General features: G+C 43.7%; 1 protein-coding gene across 4 annotated transcripts in view; it reads right to left on the bottom strand.

Annotated features, from left to right (window-relative positions):
• The window catches only part of BAIAP2 (BAR/IMD domain containing adaptor protein 2), a 187232-nt gene that overhangs the window by 60554 nt on the left and 108685 nt on the right, over positions 1 to 17993 (bottom strand). For all 4 annotated transcript variants that reach the window (XM_056867021.1, XM_056867018.1, XM_056867020.1 and 1 more), the window contains exons 4-6: positions 10988 to 11049; positions 10350 to 10421; positions 8301 to 8438 (exon numbers count right to left, since the gene is read on the bottom strand). In XM_056867021.1, the coding sequence (XP_056722999.1) occupies positions 8301 to 8438; positions 10350 to 10421; positions 10988 to 11049 (272 nt within the window). The remainder of the gene's footprint in view (positions 1 to 8300; positions 8439 to 10349; positions 10422 to 10987; positions 11050 to 17993) is intronic.

The following is a 17993-nucleotide window of genomic DNA, read 5'->3' as shown; positions in this document are numbered from 1 at the left end:
GATTTCCTGCAATCTGTGAAAAGGAGAATTTACTTTGGGAGTAAAGGAGGGATCAGGAGTAAGGACTACCTTGTCCTTATGGAACACGCAAAGCCCTCTACGTATAGAAAGAGCTCTTAACTCGGAAACCCTTCTTGCCGATGTGATGGAAACTAGAAAAAGGACCTTCATGTGAAGGTATTTCAGGGAGACCAATCGAAGTGGCTCGAATGGCGGCTTTGTAAGGGCCTTGAGTACCAAAGTAAGACTCCAGGATGGAAAGCGATGTCTGATTGGAGGTTGGCCTTGCTTAACCCCTTTTAAAAAGGCAATGATGTGATGGTGTCTAGTAGGAGGAACCCCTTCAATTAAGGGAACGACAGTGGTGATAGCTGCAACCTGCCTACGCAAGGAGGATGCGGAAAGCTTCATATGTACCCCCTCCTGGAGAAACTCCAGAAGTTGATGCATTCCCGGTTTCAATGGGTCCACCTTTTTCCTTCTTGCCCAGCGCACAAAGGCTTTCCAAGAGGTATTATAGATCCTCTTGTTAGCGGGTCTACGGGCCTCTAAAATGGTGTCCGCTACCTTGTCGGAGTAACCCGTCTAGTAAAGATCTTCTCTCAAGTGCCAAACGGTCAAACAGAACCACTGGGGGTCTGCATGAACCATATGACCCTGACGGAGAGTCCCCCATTGAGAAGGAATTCTCCAAGGTTCCTGGCAAGACATCTGGCGCAGAGTCGCGAACCATGGCCGTCGCGGCCAGAAAGGGGCTACTAAGAGGACATTGGGTCCTTCGATCTGGATCTTTCGAAGGACTTTTGGTATAATGGGCAGGGGAGGAAAAGCATACAGTAGACCCGTTGGCCAAGAGCTCAGAAGGGCGTCTATGCCTTCCGCCGCATGATGATGATACCTGGAGAAGAATCTTGGCACCTTGAAGTTTTCGATGGATGCGAACAAATCTACTAAGAGATTGCCAAATTTGATGGAAATTTGCCGAAAGACTTCCTGATCCAAGGACCATTCCCCTTCGTCTACGAAGTGGCGGCTTAGTTGGACTGCTTGGATATTGAGGATCCCTTTGATATGCTCTTCCCGAATGGATCTCAGGTTCGTTTGAGCCCAAAGGAAGATCTGCTCTGACTCGCGATGGAGGGTTGATGATCTGGACCCTCCCTGCTTGTTTATGTGTGCCTTCGTGGAAATATTGTCCGTTCTCACAATGATGTGTAAACCCCAGATCAGTGGAGCAAAGGCCTGCAGGGCGAGCTTGACCGCCCTCAATTCCAACAGATTGCTATGCAGGGAGGATTCCTGCTCTGACCAGCGACCCTGTGTAGTGTGTGAGTTGAGCGAGGCCCCCCACCCCTCCAGGCTGGCATCCGTGAATATTTGTACTGGTTCTTGGTGAATGTATTGAGTAGGTTTGGAGAGGTTTGTCTGTAGAGACCACCAGCGTAGACTCTGCCGGATTTCGAGGGAAACTGTAACGATCCTGTCCCTCTTCTTTGCTATGTCCCTTTGAAAGGGCCGGAGCTACCACTGAAGTGGTCTGGAACGAAAGCGGGCCCAGGGCACCACGGCAATGCATGATATCATGAGACCTAACAGTCTGGCTAACTTCATGAGTCTGGATGTTTGTGATTTGGCTACATTCGTTGCTAAACCTATAATCTTGTGTATGCGTTCTGAGGGTAGGGATATACAATTGTATTTTGAATCTATCTTGACCCCCAGGTGGATCAGGGATTGAGAAGGTGTGAGACTGCTTTTGCTGTGGTTGACCAGAAAACCGTGTTCCTGAAGGACTTGGATCACCCGTGCCGTGTGCAAATTGGACTGATGTTGGGATTTCGCACAGATCAGAATGTCGTCCAGGTACAGGTGTACCTGGATGCATTCTTGTCTGAGCGGCGCGATGACTGACACTAGAATTTCCGTGAACACCCTGGGAGCTGTCTTTAATCCAAAGGGAAGGACCCTGAACTGGAAGTGAGAATGGCCATATGGGAAGCGAAGAAAATGCCTGTGTGATGGATGGATAGGCACATGCATATATGCCTCCGTCAAATCCACAGCCATCATGAATGTATTGGGGCGTAGGGATTCCACAGTGGACTTGACGGTTTCCATGCGGAAATGTTTGTGGACCATCTTTCTGTTTAGGAATTTCAAGTTGAGGATGGCTCTCCAGTCCCCATTCTTTTTGGGGACTGTGAAGAATATCGATTATGTTCCCTGACATCTTTCCAATTTGGGAACAGACACTATGGCCCTGATCTGTAAGAGGTGCTGAATAGCAGTGTGAGTCCTGTGCCGTTTTTCTAGTTTGAAGGACGTGGGGGATTGAACGAATCTGTCCCTTGGTTGTGTCGAGAATTCCAGTAAGTATCCCTGTGAAATGATTGTTAGAACCCACTGATCCTGACAGGAGGAGGCCCAACTTTCCTGAAAGTACTGGAGCCTTCCTCCCACTTCTAGTGCGCAGTTGTCTTTGGGGATTATTTTTGGGAAACTTGTCCCCTTTATCGGGACGGGACTGCTGACTGGATCGTTGAAATCTACCTCCCCCTCCCCTCCGAAAGGGCTGAGAGGAGGGATTCCAGGAGCCCCTTCTGTACTCTGATAGGTATCTGAATGGGGGCCTTGATGTCCGAAAGGACTGGTACGAGGAAGGTCTGGGTTCTTTTTTAATCTGCTTGGGCATGGCCTGCTTCTTATCCTTGGTTTCGATAAGGATTTTGTTCAATTTGTCGCCGAAGAGCCTGCCCTCCTGTATAGGATAGGACATCAAGGTGGTTTTTGCCCTAAAATCTGCGGGCCAAGCCCTAAGCCATAAAGCCCTTCTAACAGATGTAACGGAGGCCATGGATCTAGCGACTAGTGACATTGTGTCCAGAGAAGCATCCGCCATTAGGGTGACAGCACTCAGGACTCTTTCCAGGCCTCCTGCTACTCTACGGTTCTCCAGCAGTACCGGAAGCTTTTTTAGCCATAAGTATGAAGCCCTCGCGAATATTGACATGGTTGCACTAGCCTGAATGGCCAGTGCTGAGGCCTCATGGGCTTTTCTGGTTAAGGCTTCACATTTTCAATCTAATTGATCCCTCAGTGATCCCTTCCCATCCTCAGGGACAAGGCCCGGGGTCTGTATATCCACCACTGGAGCGTCCACCAGAGGTATTTTGAGCAAAGACACAGCATGAGGGGCTAAATTGTACAATTTTTTTCACGTTAGGGGGCATCTGCCTATTAGAGGCCGGGTTGTCCTATTCCTCATGAACTGCTCTAAGGAAAAATTCTGGAAAGGGAACCAGGTGGTTATGAGACTGCCTTCTGGGAAAGCACTCAGCCACCCCTTGTTTGAGCTTAGGAGTAGGAACATCAGCAGGATCACTCTCCTCCTCATTCAGATCAAGGGCCAGAATAGCTTTAGCTAGGAGTCCTTGGTAATCCTCCCCACTAAAAAGGCGGTTCTGAGATTCTTCAGGGGGGTGCGCCTCATCGTCTGAATTGAACTCGCCTTCCTCTTTCTCATCATCAGAATCCATGGTGGATTCAAGTGACTCCTGCGATTCATTCTGCAGGGTTTCCCCCACCCTTCCCTTTAAGGCGGCCTTAGTGGGCCACTGGCCAGAAGTAGAAGGTCCCTGGACTACTGGAGATCCCTCTTCAACGTCAAGGGTATTAGAATGGGCTGAGGAAGAGGGGGGGTTCAACAGGACCTGCCCAGAGGAAAGGAGGGATCCTCATTTGAAAGGCTTGAAAATCCTGCCACTGACGCTGGAGGGCCAGGTTCACCCAGCCGTCAGCCTCTTCCTGCGTTAACAGCCTCCCGCCTTGTGCTGGAAAGGGGGGGGGGAGTTACCAATTCCCGTTGGGAAAGACGAAGCGGTCTCCCTGGATGGTACCGTGGGGGCCGCCTGAGGAGTCCTGCGGTCTTTTGGTGAGGAGGCGGATGATTTCTTTCCGGCTCTCGTCCCCGCTCCAGGCTTAGAGTTGCGCTTCCGCCTATTAGTGGAGAGAAGCGGCGCCGCGGCTTTTCGCGCCTTTTTTGTCTTCGGCGCGGGCGCCTCCTTTCTCTCACTCTTAGGGGAACCCTGTTGCTGCTCTCCCCCTAATGAGCCACAATCGCGGTCGTTGGGGGAAGCGGGTTCCTTCGGGGCGGATGCGACCAGCCCCCAATGATAGTCCTGCTCGGACAGGAGGTCGTCCTCCCTATCTAAAATGGCATCTGCCATTTTGAAAAATCTCTGGAGAAAACTCCGGGGAAAAGAAACAAAAAATTTACCACAGAGGACAGAACACACAGGGCTGGCTACTGGGGAGGTAAAACGGAGGATGGAACGGAGACGGGGTAGGATACGAGACAAAGAACTTACTGGACGCACAGACAGAATAGAACCTAATTGCGGTACAGAAGCACGGAGCTTTCTCCTTTGCGACCTGCTACCCCTAGAGGCAGGAAGGAACTGAGGTCTGCAGGCTATTTTCCCGCCAAGGGTAGACAGGAAGTTAGCAAAAAAATTAATAAATATTAGTCCTGCCTACCCTGAAGATGGAGGAAAATAACCCACAGCTCAAGACGCCGCAGCCTCAGAGGAGAATCTCTCCCTCCCCTCCCCACAACCTGCCCCGCTATTTCCAAGGTCAGACATTTAACATATACATACAGGAGAGGCAATACTGCAGCACCACTCCACCTCCATCAAATGAATGCTCATAAAATACCGTAGAGTACACATCACATTAGAGCTAATAAGACTAAGAGGATGAACAAGGAGGCATATTTTGGACACCTCTGAAAGAGAACTAAGTACAATCCTAAACAGAGTTACTTCAGTCTAAACCCATTCATTTCGACAGGCTTAGACTGGAGTAAATCTGCATAGGATTGTGCTGTAATGTCTATTTTCTGGATTTTTATCTCAAGTGTCAAAACCTTTCCCAGCTTCAGTTCCTGTGCTAAAAGTTACAGACTGGAAGAAATTACAGTTATACAAGTCTGTCCATCTCATAATTTAAGGCATTGATTCAGTAGTGGCTTGCTACTGAATCATTCCACCAACTTGATCTAATTTTTCATTTAAAAAGTACTTACATACCAGGATGGCCCTGACCTGGATGGCCCAGGCTAGCCTGATCTCGTCAGATCTCAGAAGCTAAGCAGGGTCAGCCCTGGTTAGTATTTGGATGGGAGACCACCAAGGAATACCAGGGTTGCTGTACAGAGGAAGGCACTGGCAAACCACCTCTGTTAGTCTCTTGCCATGAAACCCCCCCCCCAAAAGGGGTCGCCATAAGTCGGCTGCGACTTGATGGCACTTTACACACACACACACACACAGGGGGAAAAACATTTAACGAAAGGCAAAGTGTAAATGAATATTGCATTATTATTTGTTTCATATGCATTATCAAACAGACATTCTTCTGTGAAGGGAAATGCTGACATCTGAATAAGCCTTTAGGGCTTCAGCTGGATTCTGAAAACAGACCCTCAGAGGCAACTGATGCTGAATCCAAGGCAGCAAACTGAAGATGTGCACAAGGGAGATTTGCTGCTCCACCGGAAGCCAGGCTTTATTGACCCCTCAAAGACTATTAGAAGAATTTTTTACAATTACATTATTTGAATTCATACAAAAAAGAGAGGAAAAAAACATGCTAAAAATCAATGCATGGTAGTAGTGCCAACACTGTACAGATATCATACAGCCATTGCAGAAATGCCAACACTGCAAGATAGATGGAATGTCTTGATTCTTTCCAAGTCTGAGTCTTCTGCAGTAGTTCTGAAACACTTGTAATTTGTACAGATGCTTCTTGTGACAGCCTTTCTGTAGGCACTAAAGTAGGAGGCATTGAGTGTAAAGGCTCAGGTGCATGCCAAGTTTCATAAAATGTCATCCAGGTAGCTGTACTACATAAAAAGGCTTATACAGACCAATGAATGCATTCTAAAAAAATTAGAAATGCAACTGCTTTCTTCTGAGAGCATCTCAGAACAAACTTCAGAAACTATTCGGCCATGAAGATACATGTAATTTTTTGTAAAAAATAAAGTTCTTATTTTAACTTTAAATACTGCATCAGATCTCTCTAAAAAGTCTAAGAGATAATTGCTGATAAACAGTCCTATTTCCCTTTAGTGACTTTTACAAATCACACAGCCAATTAAGAACTTGCAACTCATTGCTTTTACATACAATTAAAACATACAGCTTTCACCAGTATAACCTTCATGCTAATCACCTGGCAATTATTTCCCTACACCTGCACCTCAATTTAGTGGAAAAGATCCAAGTTGTCCTCCATGCTTAATTCAGCAAAGAAGAGAAGCATAGTCTTGTTCTCCAATCATGATGGTTTGAACTCTGATCAGATGAGGCAGGGTTATTTCTCATGAATCCACGCAAGAAACGCTTATACGCAGTGACTAAAAGTAAACTTACCTGTCCGGAACTGTTACAAGCATAATGCAGACACATCTTAAGCTTAATTTAGTGTATTGGTCTGCTTCTTACCAGAGACATGTTGCAAGTGAGGAAATGAGAAACAGGGTAACTTGAATTTATATAGACTGCATTAGTGAAGCAAACATGCAACCAACCAACTAAGTTGGTGGCATGAGTATATAAAAATGTGTAGATACAAAGAAAGACAAACAACAGTTTCTAGTCCAGCACTGAAGAACAGGAAAGAATGGGGAAAAGGCCCAAGAATGAAAGAAAATCCTGGGAAGTTGTAATTACAATGGTAGAAGGCCTATATATTTCACTTTCCTAATTCCACCGATGACTCTGGTATATGACAGTGACTGCAGCATTTATCTCATTGGCAAGTAGGGTTGCCAACCTCCAGGTGGTGACTGGAGATCTCCCACTATTACATCTGATATCTAGGCGACAGAGATCAGTTCCCCTGGAGAAAATGGCCGCTGTGGCAATTGGACTTTATGGCACTGAAGCCCCTCCCCTCTCCAAACCCTGCCCTGCCCCAAAATCTTCAACTATTTCCCAACCCAGAGCTGGCATCCCTATTGGCCGAGGAAAAATAGCAGGGAAAAATAGCAGCCAGCAATAACACAGCATTTTTTAGGCTACAATATGTTTAGGGAAACATTATTAATCTCTTGTTAAGACTTGCTGTGCTTGCAGATCTGCAAAAGGTGGGGTATCAGTTGAGAAGCCACTGGCCTGTGTGTGTGTGGGGGTGGGGAAGATAACCAAGCAACTACACCCATTAACCCAAAGAGCGCCACCTTGCGTTTAGCTCCAGACTGAAACTACTGCTTATTGCATGGCATCAGAAGATATTTGCTTCCCCCCATCATAATTTCTGACAGTCTTTTGCTTCTTCACAACAGTGCATAGTTTTTGTTTTGAAGAACATAATTTCCTTTTCATGAGATTTATGCAACTACACTTGGTTGTTCATGTCAGACAACAGATATTGCATCTGCCTTGGGACTCTCATGCCTGAGTCTCTAGGGGACACAATCAAAATCTGATTAGGAAACAGCATGAAGCTTTCAAGTGTGCTTGAAATCAGAAGTCACTGTCTAGATAAGTTATTTACCTTTTTCTAATGAAAATCCCCTCTGGCGTACGCTAATAGAAATTTTCTATTTGTTGAAGTGGGGTGTGGAAAAAGAAGAAGCTGAATTGAAAATTAAGAGGCCTGGGGAATGTTGTTAGCAGAATGAGATCTGGTTTATGTGTGTGTGTGTAGCACAACAATTTAAAATTAATAACAGTGGGAAAGTGGGGGTCCCTGATTTTGCAAATCATACATTAACAAAGAACAGCATCTCAGACAATTAAAGAGTTTTCAAACTCTTTTGTAAGCTTTTGACTTTATAGCTGTTGTTATGTGCCTGAAGAACTAGAACACAGTCTGAAGTGAAAACATATCTAGGCAACTTAAGATATCACAAGGAAGAGATTTTACTTATTTCAGGATTCCAGATCTGAAGCCTAGTTCTGTGTAGGTTTATGTGGAGGCAAATATCAAATTGTTCAATGGGACTTCCTCCCAGGCAAATCTGTACTGGATCACAGCTATATACCAGCAACCTCAGAGTTCTCTGTCACAAAATTGCTTTATTTTTCCACAATAGAAAATGCAGAGCAGTTACTCAAAGTGGTACCTACAATACGATCTGCAGCTGGCCGAGCTACCGGGGGGGGGAGGGAAAGGCCAACATAGTTGCGTGGCACAACGCACGCATAGCCATACATGCTTACAGTCCCAGCAAGGATAACAAGAACTGACTCTTTAACCCAGAAGCCTTCCAGGCAAACAGACCCTACCTGTAGCTCCTTGTCAGAGTACTTCTGAGGGTTCTTGCTCCCTTGGCTCTTCTTCCGAAGTTTCTTGAGTTCTGCCTGGCACTTCTCTAGTGAGTCCCCCTTATTCCTTTGCTCAGTCTGGTATTTCTTCAGTGCAGCCTAAATATGAAAGAAATGTGGGACTGCTAATAGCTGAAACAAGAAAGGCTGAAGAGATTGGCACAGGCTGCCTCTTCTTCTAATGAGCACTGTTTACATCCTCCCTACAACCAAAAGGTCCAGACTCGGTGCCTGTTGCAGAGAGCATGTTTTGAATGTTTAGAGATCAAAGCTGACTTCATGTGGGAAAAGTGGAGAACACACATTCCTAGTGCCCTAGAGAACAGGTATGGTAACCCTAGGAGCTTTATTAGCAGGACATAAAGTTACAACTTTAACATGGTATTAAATGCCTATGAGGGTCATGTTTGGCTTTGCAAATTCTTTCTCCCTTTTTCCTTTGGGCATTAGTTTATAAAGGGTCATCTACACTTTATCCTCAGCAAGCTGGGTACTTATTTTACCGAACTCGGAAGGATGGAAGGCTGAGTCAACCTTGAGCCAGCTACCTGAAACTGACTAACATCAGGGTTGAATCCAGGTCGTGAGCAGAGCTTGACTGCAGTATTGCAGCTTACCACTCTGCACCATGGGACCAGACAAATTCAGCTCTGAAAAGGAACCCATTTTTCTCCCCAAAAGAAGGAATAGGGCTGGATGGTGCTGTTTTAAAATGTTATCTGTTTATGTTCTTTCCCCACCAAAATACCTAGAGATAATGTTATCCTAAGCTCCCACACAGTGATAAAGGGAACAGGGAAAATGCTGAATTTTAAACAAACAGGCATTTTATCTAGCTCTGTTCAGGTCAACAGAACATAAGGATTTGTTTTGAATGCAAGAGCTGTCTGCAGTGAAGAAGAAGGAGAAGAGTTGGCTTTTATATGCTAACTTGCCCTACCACTTAAGGAAGAATCAAACGGGCTTACAATCACCTTTCCCTTCCCCTACCCACAACAGAAACCCCGTGAGGTAGGTGGAGCTAAGAGAGTGTGACTAGCCCAAGGTCACCCAGCTGGCTTTATGTGGAGGAGTGGGGAAACCAACCCGGTTCACCAGATTAGCGCCTGCCGCTCAACTGGAGGAGCGGGGAATCAAACACGGTTCTCCAGATCAGAGTTCACCACTCCAAACCACTGCTCTTAACCACTACACCATGCCAAGAAATACTGAACACCTGGAACGAGGCATGACATATGATATCATAGAGCCATTTCAGATGTGGCCAGAAATTAAGGTGGAGGCTAGGCAATAGACAGGGTAGTCTTAGCCAATGGGAAGATGTCAGGATTTTAAAGTCAACTGTACTATCCCACTCCAGCCACCTTATCCACTTTTACTCTGTACTGATATACATAAAGCTATAGTATAAGCCTTAGAGCAGAGACAAACTAACATTAAGCTTGTGCAATCTATTTTTTGGTTTCATTAGAATCCCCATGCCACTGTATTGTGTTTTAAATTTATGGAACAAGAGTGCATCTAGGGTTGCCAACTGCCTAGAGAAAAATGTACTGCCCCATTAACAGAGACTTAATGGGATGCTATTTACCATGTGATGTTATTTACCACCATGCCCTGAAAAGCTTCAGCCACATATTTCCACACAGTAACCCTCTATTAAAGTGGCAGAACAGTTTTCTCCAGGCCTGTTGTTAAACCTAAGTGCGTCCAAATGGTCTCTTAAGTTCTTAAGCAAGGACACATATTCAGGGCAACCAGTTACAGATTAGTTATGTCTTAACTGATAAGACACGGCTTGCAGGATCACATCAAGGCCTACTTAATCCAGCATTATTTGCAAGAATCCCAGAAACCAACAGGCATTTGATGATTCACCAGAAGACCACAATTAACCTTCTGCGTATCCTTGTCTAAGAGTAGCAGAACATTTCTAGAGGTACACCCTCCAATGAAATGAACACATAAATGCAGTCAAAGCTGAGAGGTGATATGTTTTGTCTTACTTACACTTAGGTACCGTGAGTCCAGTTCTACTTTCTGCTCCAGCTGTGTTAATAACTCATTGTGGAAGGACTTCAGCTAAGAACCATAAAGGACAGAAAAGGGTGTGATATTAACTTCTAGATACATTAAGATTTGCCACCCTCTTATGCTCATGTGGAAGAGGATGCCCGAAAGGACCTTAGTTTATTTTGCACACCCTCACCCAGTTGTAATGGGGTAGTTAACCACAAAACAGGATGTTCAAGGACAGGTAAAAGTGCCAGGAAGCAGCCAAATCACCGCAGGGAAGACAAGTGGCATAAAACAAGCAATGAACCGTTATTAGTGAAAGGTGGGTATCTTTACCTGGATAAAGGGTGGAGAAGTTCTCTCAGTCCTCACAGTGTATGAAACCAACTGGTCAAACAGACAGCAATCTTTAGATATCTTTGTTGCAATTCATTAGATATCTAGCTATTTCTGTGACATTCCTAAGGCCACTATATGATTTATGATTGTGCAGGCTTGTAAGTTAAGCCACGGACTTAATTCTTATTTGAGGACTTGGTGACTGTTTCATAACAGAGGTATTTTGCATCCGGATGTATGAATTGGGGCCAGTCTCTCCAAAGGGATAGGTCAACAGGAAGTGAAGTGCTTACCATTTCTTCTAACTGATTCTGAATCTGCCTGTGGACTTCAGCCATCTGGAAAAGAACATCACCTAGAAAAAAAAATCAAGACAAAAGAAGATGAAGGAAGACCAAAGGAGAAATTTTAGAGACTGTTTTTCAGCATCCCTTTTTCACTCCCCCCCCCCCTGCCCAGCTATCATCCTGCAGCCCTGGACAAGGACAAACAATTCAATTTTGGCGAATCCGAATGAATAAGCACTTATTCAGTTAGTTATTTAATAACACTGCCTACTCAAGCTCGTCTGGTGGCTTCAAACTCTCCTGAATATCTCTTAAGATGGACTGTTGCCACGTGAGACACAAACCAGTCCTTGATCCCTCCAATGCAAGTCTTGATAGGACTTCAAGACTTGTCTTCCCACCCAGTCAGTGCAGTAGTAGAGGCCAAGTATGTCATGACTTGAGCTCACTGACAGATTTCCAGCAAAGATATTAGGACAATTCTCATCTTTTGATGAGGTGCTTATTTTCCTAGGGCCCTTTATTCAGAGAATTTAAAGCAAGTGACTTCCCTTAAAGGGGATATTGAGTAAACAGAGGTCTCACTTCTTTAGAAAACAAAATGCACCAGTACAGTACTTTAAAAGTTACAATTCCTTAAATTATGGACAACTGCCACCCCTGCAACTACATACACATACAATACGGTGGAGGCATATTTCCCACCTGCTAGCTTGTCAGCTGTGGTGAACTACTTTTAAAGTATCTGAAGAAGTGAGCTGTGGCTCATGAAAGCTCATACCCTGCCAGTAAATATTTTTGTTAGTCTTTAAGGTGCTACTGGACTCTTGCTCTTTTTTACTACTGCAGACAGACTAACACGGCTACCCACTGTGAATTACTTTTAAACAGATCAACACCTGTCATATGGACCTTCCAAAGCACACTGACTTTAGCAGTTGTTGCCTGACAAAAATCCAAAATACAAAACTGGCATAATGCTTTTATTAGGCAGAAAGAAAAAGTCACAAACAAGCAAGCAAGCAAGCTTTCAAGTTCACCAGAACTCTTCTTCAGGAATGATCTTAAGTTAAAAAATACTAAAAAGGAATGGCCTAGGCTAGCCTGATCTCATCAGATCTTAGAAGCCAAGTAGGATCGGCCCTGGTTAGTACTTGGATGGAAGACCACCAAGGAACACCAGGGTCGCTATGCAGAGGAAGGAAATGGGAAACCACCTCTGTTAGTCTCTCGCCTTCAAAACCCTACCAGGTTGCCATAAATTGACAGCATTTTACACACATAAAAGGAAAAAGAGTGGGGAAGGGACAAGAAAAAAATCAGACTGCGGACATGATAAAATCTAAGTACACCATTGATACTGAAGTAGTTTTAAAATGGAGTGGAGGAGTTTTGTGTGGACTTAACTGGGTTAAACCCTGCCTGGTGCTAAAAAGGGCTCAATCTGCCTTAAGAAGGCATAGAGGGGTTTTGAGAAAATGGATGTTCTCTCCTTGAACATTTAAAAGCCAGAGTTTGGTTGGGCTCTGTGCCAATCAAAGAACATACAATTGCTTATAAGACTTAGGGCAGAAATTAAGAGAAACCGGAGTCTGTGTATTAAGAAAGCTGAACGTAGATGGTGCGGTTAATTTCCAGTTTTCCTACTCTGGAGTAGCAAACTTGGGGAAAATGATTTTCAAATGTGAACTCAGTAGCACTTGGGGGTGCTTAAGGCAGTACCCTTCTTACAACTCCGTTTCCCTGCTCTGTATGCATGCATGCAAGCAAATATATATATTTGTATATATGCGTATATGCGTGGGGATATATATAAATATATATCCCCACGCATATACACAGATCAGTGATTGTGAGCAACCAAAACAGCAAGAGGTAGAAAAAGAAGAGAACTGAGCAAATAGATGGAAGATCTCTTGACAGAAAACTGCTAGAGGTTTATCTCTTTAAAAATACTAATAACTTTTTATTACAGTTGATGCACAGGGACTTTATAAAAAAATTTACTCTGAAAGGCATCATATTACATCTTTGTTTTGGATACAAGCATTTTCCCACTAAGATAGTGTTATTGTGGTTTGCAGACAGTACATGATGCAATTTAGGCTGTGGAACTATTCTAGCCTCAGAGGCTGAAGCCATTCCAGCTCTGACTGTGCTCTTGTCAGAGCAAATAAAGGTAATCTGGGTCAGACACGGTCACCATTTGGTAGGGGAGGTCCAGGTGATCCGGTAAGAGATAGGTCACTACAGAATTAATGTCTCAGTACTGTGACAATGCAGTGAAGCTGAATGGTATTAGACTTTGGGGACGGCCTAAGATATTTGCCATTAAAAAAAAAAAAACATTTTAAGAAGACTTTTCCTGCACTGTCTGCCAAACATAGAAGGAATCGGCCATAATGTATACAACAAGAATTAGGTTATTCTGTTGCTACAGTGAAAGCACACCGCCAGATACAAAGGCCATCCCCTTCCTTTACTCCAACTGATTCTAAAAACCTTTCCGTAACGGATGGGCAACATTTGCAGTTTCCTTCATCTAGTGAGCACCACGGTAAAGCATGCCAGCTGGCAAGTCCGCAGTTCGAATTTCACCTGCACCCAAATTCATTACATTACATTGTTGACCAGCCATTGTTCCTTTCCCCCAACCACATACAATACAGGAAGGATAGACTGGCTTCCTATATGGGGAGGGATGTTGTAAGAATGACTGAGAGTCTACATAAAGATAACGTTTTTATTTAAACCCAAGTATTAATAATCTGTGCAGAGGACCTCATATAAACCAGAAATTCCGCAGAAATGGGGAAAAAAATTCAGCAGCAGTTACATCTTCATGTGTCTCATGACAAGGAAGCCAGAAGCAAGGGTGCCTGCACTGAACTCCACCATGCTTTCACCAAACCCACGCATGTTCACCCTAGATAAGGTAGCTTTATTGTTGGTATGTGTATATTACCCATAAGCAAGTGTTATTCTCATAACACATGCATACAATATTTTAATCCTTTTGCATAAAAACGCCTGCATACTTCTCAGAGTTTAACTAGAGCTAATTAATGACTGATTAATTATCTGTCTTTAACAATCAAGTTAGCACATTAGCAAAACCCCAATATAGGTACCTTTTGATATGTTGACGGTAACTGAGAGTATAAAAGACCATGGATTGTTGGAAGACAATGTCATCTTTAATAACTTCCTGTTAATTCTATTATAATAGTGCTATTGTGTGTGTGTGTGTATTAAGTGCTGTCAAGTCACTTCCAACTCATGGCGACCCTCTGAATCGATGTCCTCCAAAACGTCCTATCGTTAACTGCATTACTCATGTCTTGCAAACTGAGGGCTGTGGCTTCCTTTATAAAGTCAATCCATCTCATGTTGGGTCTTCCTCTTTTCCTGCTGCCTTTAGGCTCACCTATTCCTTGCAGCCTGCAAGCAGAAATAACAGCTCTTTCTGCCACTGGAATCCACAGACCTAAATGGGCGGCATGGTAAGAAGAGGACTGCGAAGACCCAAATACCTACTCTGCAATGAAGCTCTCTGAATGATGTTAGGCCAGTCACACTGTCAATATAACCCTTCTCACAGAGACAGCGAGAGAATAAAATGGGGAAGGTGCCTTGAACTCCTTGGAGAAAGGCTGGGATAAAAATGTGCCAGAACTATACATTCATTGCTGCTCCTGGGCCATCAAGGCTTTGAGGAAAACCCAGTGTGAAAGGAATTGTCTCTTACTTCCACAGTACATATCAGAAGGCCAGATCCCTGTATTACTACCATCCATTTCTCCTAGCAGCTTCTCAAGACTAGGAAGCCAGTCACAGCTACTACTATGCTGCTACTATCTTAAAATTTCATTGCAGTGCCCAGATTCTGAAGACAATACAAGGCAATCAATTTAGTCTGTCCTCTCTTCCGATTATCAGGTTTAGAGAAACTCCTTTAGGGGGGAAAAATATTTCCTTAAGGCAGGACTTCTTATATTTAAAGCATCTCTGAAAAATGCCCTACCCACCCTCCTGAAGATTTCCAGCCCTAAGATTCTATCATCTATGGAATCAGTGGTGTGTAGTATTTCTCTCCTCTTTAGAGCATATATGACATAATAACCCCATACAAATGGAGATGTGTCATGTACTCAGAGGTAGAGCTTGAGTTTTGTGTTCAGGTGCTCAAATTCAACCACTGGAATGTTCAGCTAGAAGGATTCCAAGCAAAAAGAAACCGTAGACTGGTACTTGTTGCTTTAGTAAAGGAACTGATGTTTGGCAACTCTAAGGCAGTTTCATGCATATGTCTCCCACCAAACTACAAGATGGCACAAACTCTCACCATATTCCTATCCTTCAGTAACCGCTAGAGTTGCCATCCTCCAGGTACTAGCTGGAGATCTCCTGCTATTACAACTTATCTCCAGCCGATAGAGATCAGTTCACCTGGAGAAAATGGCCGCTTTTTCAATTGGATTCTATGGCAGTGAAGTCCCTCTCCTCCCCAAACCCTGCCCTCCTCAGGCTCTGCCCCAAAAACATCCTGCCAGTAGTAAAGAGGGGCCTAGCAATCCTAGTAACCGCACAGCACTAGGTCCCTAAATTTGCAATTCTGGATTCTTCCTGCTATTGAAGTTGCCCAGAAAGCTCATCATACCATCCTTTTGAATGAGAAGCTACTCAAAGCAATAACTTTGTGTCTTGCAGTGCCCATAATTTCTGGGCTGTTACTTGAATTCAGTTACAAGGCATTATATAATGGAAACTGAAGGGGTTTCTAGGTACAGATAGAAGTTGCAAGTCTTGCAGCTGCTCAGTATGGCCCTGAATAAAATCAAAGCCATCCTGAACTCTGCCAGTCACCTGCAAGTACACAGTTTCCACAGTATATGGTTTTGTGCATGAAATGAAAGGTCTGACCAAGGGGCTGAAGCCACAAAACCTACAGGAAATTGCTCGCTGGATGAGCTGCAAAAGCTAAATAATGGGAAGCACCCAATTCTTGTAGTAAGAAGTGATGTAATATTACAAATTCAGCTGGGATTTCTTCCACGGAGCATGCGTAAATGTGTAATTTCTGTCCTGTTCAAAATGCAGCACCGCTCTGCCTTCATTGGCAAGAAATTCTCACAGCACAGGCAGAATATTTGCCTGGAAAGACTTAAAGCCTCTTAAACCACACAGACTAGACACTTTACACAAAAACTATATTTTCTGCAGTCTTGTTCTGCAACAATTATTCAGATTCTTCTTTCTACAACCCAGTTACAGCAACCGATAATTATTCCATAGTTGAACACAGAATGAGATGTAGCAACTTAACCCAAAGAAGGCATGAAATCAATGGCTTAGTTTGAATTTGAATTCAAATCAACTCCTAAATTATCTAACAGGCTAGAAGGGCTCCAATTTTGTTTTTCTCTAGAGCAGTAGCCTGTGTAAAAACTTTGAATTATTACGGAGAACAGCTCTTGTTGCTGTCAGTACTCATTAGAGCTTTATGATCACTGGCCTTTTACAGTACTAGCAAAGAGACAATGTATTCCTGCTTCAAAGTGTTTCAAGGTAACTTCAGAAAAGGAACAGCAATCAGGAAAATTCCTGTCTAGCCCAAATCAACTCTATTCTATGTTTTTAACCTGGGGGGACCACTATTTATTGCTTTTTTAAGAAGATTAAATATTTACAACCCAGAACAAGCATCCCCAAGTCAGGCTACTGAGATGGGTGTGTGTGTGTGCTAACTATGATAAGGTTGCCAATCTCCAGGTAGCACCTGGAGATCTCCCACTACAACAATTGATCTTCAGATGACTGAGATCGGTTCCCCTGGAGAAAAATGGCTGCTTTGGAGGGTGGACTCTATTAAACACTGCTGAGGTCCCTTCCCTCCCCAAACCACACTCTCTCCATGCTCAGTGTTGTTAGGTCCCTCGCCACCAGCGGGAGGTTTATGGGGCGAAGCCTGAGGAGGGCGAGGTTTGGGGAGGGGAGGGACTGCAATGCCATAAAGTCCTATCGTCAAAGCGTCCATTTTCTCCAGGTGAATTGATCTCGATCAGTTGTAATAGCAGGAGATCTCCAGCTACTACCTGGAGGTTGGCAACCCTATCTCCAGGTATCTCCCAACCCAGAGCTAGAAATCCTAATACTGAGCCAGTATTAGGATTGCAACTTGGTACACATGGACCTGGAATAAGAGGGTGGAACAAAAATGTTACATGCAATTTAAAAGAGGAAGTCCAGAGGGAGGAGGATATTTTAACCCTTCTCTCTCAAGAAACAGTTTTCCATTTTAAAAAAATGACACATATCTAGCTCCTTTTACTATTACTGGGGAGAACTGGAGTATATCCACACATTCTCCACAGCAGGCTCAGAGTACTGGAGGAGGGAGCAATTTTTAGTGGGACATTACCCTCTCTCCCTATCACCAGTCTTCTCCTTCTAAATAGCAATTCTAGCAGCTACATTGTATAAACATTTATAAGTGTCATTAAAATTCATTGCAAAACTAAATGTGAATGTGTAATTCCGCTATTAAATGCAACAGGAAAAGACATCCATCTCACAGAATGCAAATTGCAGGAAGTTTTTGGAAACCCATGAACACAGTTTCAGTTAAGTACTATGCAGCATCCTGGGCATAGATCATCTGCAGTTAGCAACTGGAATTTTTTAAGACTCACTGACCAGAAATGCAAAGTTTGGGTTTTTGTTTGTCTGTTTGTTTTGGTGTTTTTTTTTAAAGGAAGTAAGCTCTCATTTGTAGCCATTTCCTGAAGATTTTCTCTTTAGTCTGGCAAAAAGATTGGCCAAAGTACCCATAAAATGAATGTTTTCAGCACATATCAGCAAGAGGAAGTGGAAAACCCTGGTCTGTTTTTCTAGTTACTATTATTGCTAATATGCTTAAAATAATTAGGCTCAACTGTGTATGTTGAATCATGTTTTCCTCAGTGTAGAACTAGGAAGTGTAAAAGACTTTAGCAAACTGTAATGAGAAAGA

The sequence above is a fragment of the Euleptes europaea genome, chromosome 1, assembly GCF_029931775.1.
Source record: "Euleptes europaea isolate rEulEur1 chromosome 1, rEulEur1.hap1, whole genome shotgun sequence".
NCBI classification, from domain to species: domain Eukaryota; kingdom Metazoa; phylum Chordata; class Lepidosauria; order Squamata; family Sphaerodactylidae; genus Euleptes; species Euleptes europaea.
This window is presented reverse-complemented; position numbering and strand designations above follow the sequence as displayed.